At 39.4% G+C, this 6236-nt stretch overlaps 1 protein-coding gene across 8 annotated transcripts in view; it reads left to right on the plus strand.

Moving 5' to 3' along the window:
- LOC108766136 (zinc finger protein Pegasus) overlaps positions 1-4700 on the plus strand; it is a 6650-nt gene extending 1950 nt beyond the window's left edge. For 2 of the 8 annotated variants that reach the window (XM_018515238.1, XM_018515240.1), the window contains exons 2-6: positions 1076-1291; positions 1704-1935; positions 2608-2876; positions 2962-3297; positions 3558-4700. In XM_018515238.1, coding sequence (XP_018370740.1) covers positions 1076-1291; positions 1704-1935; positions 2608-2876; positions 2962-3297; positions 3558-4032 — 1528 coding nt within the window. In that variant the 3' untranslated portion in view covers positions 4033-4700. The other 6 variants (XM_018515239.1, XM_018515243.1, XM_018515244.1 and 3 more) reach the window with 6 other exon arrangements.
- The last annotated feature ends 1536 nt before the right edge of the window (positions 4701-6236 follow it).

Genomic DNA, 6236 nt, shown 5'->3' on the forward strand with positions numbered 1-6236 from the left:
CCACCCCCCCCCCCCCCCTCCTCTCCTATCTCGTTCGCCAATCGTTTTTTTTCTCTCGCCTCCTCCGCCGTTGCGCGCACGACCGCCAGAGACTTTCCGCGGAAAAGCCGCGAAAACTACGTCACGAGTGACGGATTCGGTCGAAACTGGGACAAAGTGCAGTGCACTCTGGCATTGCGCTTTACCACCAGGTGTTTCTATGCCGTAATCTTCCCAGGATTGGGTAACACTCGTACCGTTGCACCTTGCTCTCTCGGACACCCCTCTCGGAGTCGCGTATTCACGCGCGAGCTCTCTCTCTCTCCCCTCTCTGTCTCTCTCTCTCCCTCTCTCTCTCTCTCGCGCGGAGTATCTCGCAAAAATCCGCACGGTTGACAGCGCCTGACAGAGAGATATACGGGTATCAGAGCCGCCGGAGAGAGAGCTGACAGGTAAAGGTGGCATCGGGCGCGCGACGGCGCGAGATGCGAGCGGACGCGAGCTCGCGCGTAACGTCACGGTGATCGACGGTGTTAAACGGTGAGACTCTCTCTCGCGCCGCCAAGACGCGCGATTAAAACAGCGGTTTCGTTTCTCCGAGGGATTCGCGATGTCGACGAGAGGTTCGCTCGCACCCTCGCTACACGCGAGCGAGCGGACGATCGCGAGTCCTACGTAGCGATTAGCGAAACGCGTTCCTGCATCGCGCTTCGAAATTTCGCGACGTGTCTGCGAACGTGGTGACGACGAACGGGTTGACGCTATGTAGGGCACGACGATATCGGGTCGGGTGCCTCGCGCGACGAGCCTCCCGTTCGCTCGACTCTGCGAAATATGGAACGCGGAGCGCGTCAGATGATCGATCCTTTCTCGCAGTTCCCTGATAATGCTTCTCGGTTCTCGGGAAGTTAGCGAAAGACAGTGTGATCCGTTTAAAGAGATACGGTTGTATTTAAATGGGCGAATGAATGGTGATCGGTGATTTGACGTTTTTGACGTTTAAGACTCTCGGAGCTGTTATGTGAATTCAATGGGTAGCTGTTCGTGTTTAATGCTTAAGAATACGCTTGATTAATCCAAGTACTTGTCGTCTTAGGTTAGATGACGGACTCAAGATAGTCCTTCCGCCTGGTAACATGTCAGATGGGGTTGACGGTGGTGGTGGGGAAAACGAGGTAGACTCCCATTCCTCTTCGCAAGCCGAAGCTGGAGACTCTTCTAATCACAGGGAAGAAGAGGCGTTGGATCCTGATAACGAAGCAGCTCTCAATACAAATTATGACAGTAGCGATGGAGCTGTTCCTGCGTTTAGGTGAGATTTAAAATACAGCTTTATTGTCTGATTAATCTTAAAGTTTATTTTGCAACCGTTGAAACTTCTTTGCTGCGATACGACTATTTTTCTAGATCTAAATATATAATCTAATCAGTAGAAAGAAAACTTCCAACAGTTGCAAAATAAGCATTCTGTTAAATGTAGTTATGATTGCATTCAGCAGAGAAAGCAGCTGTGCAACTGTTGTAAAGTAATCCTTTGATTGGTCTGGCCCTTAGTTTCTCACAGAATCTAAATAAATCAATCATATTAAAGAATTGTACAACAGTTGCATAGTTGCTTTTCCTACACAGTCATTATCAAGTGACAGTTGCAATCAGTTTATTAGAACGATATTCTATTTTGATTCCATTTCTTGATTATATGTCCAATTTTTTTAATTTCGTAGATGTGATAGATGCGACAATTATGAGACCATAAATAAAACGGCTTTCTCCGCTCACCAAGATCAATGCCTGGCGAGTGGCGAAGCTGGAGAAAGCGCTGAAGGCATAGAAGGAACAGAAAATGATGGGGATGCAGAAGAGGGCCATTCAGGGATCAGGTCTCACAGAAAGATGTTTGAATGTGATGTCTGTAATATGAAATTTTCAAATGGAGCTAATATGAGAAGACACAAAGTGAGTATAGGAAGATTATACAATAAAAAGACTTATGTTGATGTTACTTATGATACATTACACATTTAACACTGAAAATATTGAGCGGCCTTTATTGATTATTTCTATTTTTTTCGATTAATATTAATTTATTATATTAAATTAATTTATATTTCTTGTGTAAAAGATAAAAGACTCTGAAATTTTTTGACTTTTTAATAATTATATCTTTTATATAATGATAAAATATTTGGTTTTTTATTACTTCCTTTATTTTTATAATAATTTATTCACTTGATTCTTTTTTTAGTGAGTAAGACACGTTTGTACGTGCAGTATTAATTGATAAGCATCAACAAAAGTAAATTTTTATAATTTTTAGGTATAGAGTGATGGGCAACCTTTTATAAGAGTCACTTTCAGAAATAAGTAAAATCTTGCTGGTCATATAATGTGTATTTTGTTTACATAAAATATATAGAAGGTATGATTTTATATCTTCGGCTATGTGGGTCGCAAAAAATTCACAGGCAAGCTCCAGGTTGCGCATCACTGCTATAGACGATAGTGCAAATATATAATTCTTTTGAATTATATACTCTTATTTTCTTAGAAATAATCATTCTTTATACACTGAATAAATATAGTTATCTATGAACGTTTGATCTATTGCACCCTCCTTTTATTTTTTAGATGAGGCATACAGGCGTAAAACCATACGAATGTCGGGTATGTCAGAAGAGATTCTTTCGGAAGGACCATCTTGCGGAACACTTTACGACACATTCAAAAACTTTGCCATACCATTGCCCGATATGTAACAGAGGTTTCCAAAGACAAATCGCGATGCGCGCTCACTTTCAAAACGAACACGTCGGCCAGCACGATATGGTTAAATCGTGTCCTCTCTGCAATTATCGTGCGGCTACCATGAAATGCCTTAGGTTGCACTTCTTTAATAGGTAAATGCGTGAATTATTTAAGGAAAGTGTCATTGTTCTCATATATCTTATATATATATATATATATATCTTTTATTGTTCGTAGACATGGAATAGATTTAGATAATCCAGGACCAAATAGCTCTACATCCATAATGAATAGTTGCACGTCCGGGGAGGCGATGCCTTCGGCACCTCTGTCTGATAGCGGGGATAGTACTGGCAACCGTTCGACCGACAACGCCACGCCCCCCATGCATTTCCTCACGCCCCACGTGGAGATATCCATTCCTTACCCCGAACAAGCTGCCAATCAACGAAATCCAAGTCCTGCCCCATTGAACGGAGACAGTCCCAATAGTCCTCAGAGCGCCGACAGCAATAGCAATGCACCAAGCAGTAGTCATCATCAATTATCTATCAATAGCAGTACCATTCATAGGTGAGCATCTAAAAAATCACTAAATTAGTGTTTATAAAATTTATTAATATTTATTGCAATGATTAATTATTAAAAATTATTACAAATTCTTTATTAGTAATTTGTATAATCTTTATATATTCACATTATCTTTATTATTAACTTCGATTTAACTGATAAATTATGTGTGCTTATATTTTAAATATTAATTTTGAAATGCCGACAATTAATTACATTCCAAATGACATAAATTACAGATCGGATTTTCGCATTTTTCTTAGGAACGTAGGCGGAGGCGACGAAGCTATTACACCTTCGATCTCCTTAATACCCATCAAGCAGGAGCCAAACAGCAACGGTATGGATGATAGTGGAGCGACATCGAGCAATCTACCGTTACCATCACTAATCAAGGTGTCGCCGTTAAAATCGTTGCTGCGTGATGATCTTCGCCGTAAGCTTTCCACCAGTACCACCAATAACAACAACAACAGTAATAACAACAGCGGTTGTGGAGGCGGCGTTAATTCTAATCCACACTCGAGGGGCGAGCCACCCACTTCGACCAGGCCGGATCCTCGTACGAGCGGCCTCCAGTGTACTCACTGTCGCATTACGTTTCCGGATCAGACGTTGTACTTCCTTCACAAAGGTTGTCACAGCGAGAGTAACCCGTGGAAGTGCAATATTTGCGGGGAGCAGTGCTGCAATCTGTACCAGTTCAACTCGCATTTACTGAGTAAGAGTCATCAGTAGCTGGGAGGAGAAAGCAGAGAAGTACCCGCAGTTAAGAAATTCGTTTTTTCTTTTCCCATTTCTTCTACTTCTTTTCTTTTCCTTCTTCGTTAAACGAAACAAAACGGCAGGAGATTCGGTATGTATGTCTTACATACGTCCAGTGTTCATTAGCATGAAGGTATAAGTATTTTCTGCGACGTGTCCAGACATACTTCTCGCTAAAATATACTTTCAGAAACGCGCAAGAATACGCCGAAATATAACGGCAAATCAGTTGTAAATTGAATTGCAAATTATTTTTAAGAATTCGAGAGAGGGGTATGTCTGTTCCCTCAGAAAATAATGTACAAAGCGCGACAAATTGTGCCTTTCCTTTAAAGAGAGAAAAAGGGAGAGAAAATTGCGAGAAAAAAAGAAATTGCCAACACACTCGTCCATCATGCTGTTATATTGTACGAACTATCCGTCCATAGGGCTTTATCGAGATATATTCCGAGCTCTATCATTAGTCTTAAATTAGTAAAGTAAGTATGGAAATGCGACGGGGCACGTCGCGAATTGCCCTGTCAATTGTGAAAAGTAAAAAAATATATATATATATATAGCTATGTTGTGCTTTTATCGCAAAAAAAGTACGACATTAAAATTTTATGTATTGGGTCAGAACAAAAGTTCATAGAGCTACGAATTTCGTTACAGTTGCTTAAATGTTAAAAATTAATAAAATTTAAATTAAAAAAAAGAGTTTTTAAACTTAAAAGCTCTTTCAAAAGGTGTCTTTTGAATTTCTATGAGTTTGGTAATTTTTGGCAAAATAGGAAATTGCTTATTTTGTGGGCTCGTCATGTGCCCAAAAAAGACTTGCAAAAATTTTTGGCTTTCTAACAAGTTTACAATTTTATATTATAACAAAATCGTTTATTAAAAATGTTCCTAAGGTTTTTTGGTACTGAGTTATCACGGATTAAATATGCTCATAATTCCGTTTAAAAATCGTTAAACCGCAATTCAAAAAACAGATTTTTAAAGCTAAAACTTTGTTCTATCGAATGATATAATTGTTAAATTTTTTAAAAAAACACATGATATAAATAAAATAATATGCTACGAACTTTTGTTTTAACCTGATAAATAGATAGAAATTATTTAGTTGACGTTGTGCGGTTTGAATGATAGAGACAAGGCGCGGATATAATCCATCGGAAGTTTATTTTGTAGATTGAGGGAGAGAGAAGGAAAGAAACGTATTTATATTGTTTTAAGACCAGGTCCTCTAAAGACTAAGAAAAATTGTGCAAAGTATATAGAAGAAAAAGAAAGTATGTATATCTTTTGTTTTTGAGTGTTTAAGACCTATGCGCGTAGAATTTATATAGTAGAAGAGCAACATCACGAATTATCGAACAATTTATCCTTTAATAATTCCGCGATGTGGATTTCCACACGGATTCGAGAAGCAGCTCTATCGAGATATTGTACAAATTTGAAGGATACGAAACGTCGCGTTCGTCGAAAGAATGTCGGTGCGACGCATCGATATGCATGTGGATACCGTTGTATCGCGACGCGATAGGTATTGCCGCGAGTTCCATCTATTCTTCTTTCTCCTTTAGATAGGAACGTTGCGTCGCAGAAACCAGTGCAAAACCGCGAAGCGAGGATGTACAGGACACAAAAGCTAGCCGGGCGTGCGTTATTAATTATTAATACGACAGGGGGCAAGTTCGAGAGGTGTGACTTTTTAGCCGAGGGCTCGTATGTACCGGGTAGGTATCTCGATCCGTTCGCTTTGGCTGGGGTCGCCTCTCTCCTCCTTTCTCGCCTTTGATTCGATAAATATTTTATATATAAATATTTGTACAGAGAGAAAAAGAGTATTAGAGGAGAGAGAAAGCACGAAGGGAAGAAAATTGAGATAGCGTATATATATATATATATATGTATGTATACACATGTAGAGTCACGTACATAACAGCAGACACATAGATATATGTATACACGGATATTATTATATAAATATATATATACATATATATAAATATATGCCGTCTCACGCAATGAGACGAAAAAATACACGTACACGCGGACACTGCTGTAAATGGTTGTAGTTATTTAAAATAACTATTCTGTATATCGCATAGTATTTAATACGATTATAATTATTTATTAGAATCTAAGTAATTTATTATTGCTTTGCATTCCAAGAGGACCGGAGACCACGG

Source organism: Trachymyrmex cornetzi, unplaced genomic scaffold, assembly GCF_001594075.2.
Source record: "Trachymyrmex cornetzi isolate Tcor2-1 unplaced genomic scaffold, Tcor1.1 scaffold57, whole genome shotgun sequence".
Classification (NCBI taxonomy): Eukaryota; Metazoa; Arthropoda; class Insecta; order Hymenoptera; family Formicidae; genus Trachymyrmex; species Trachymyrmex cornetzi.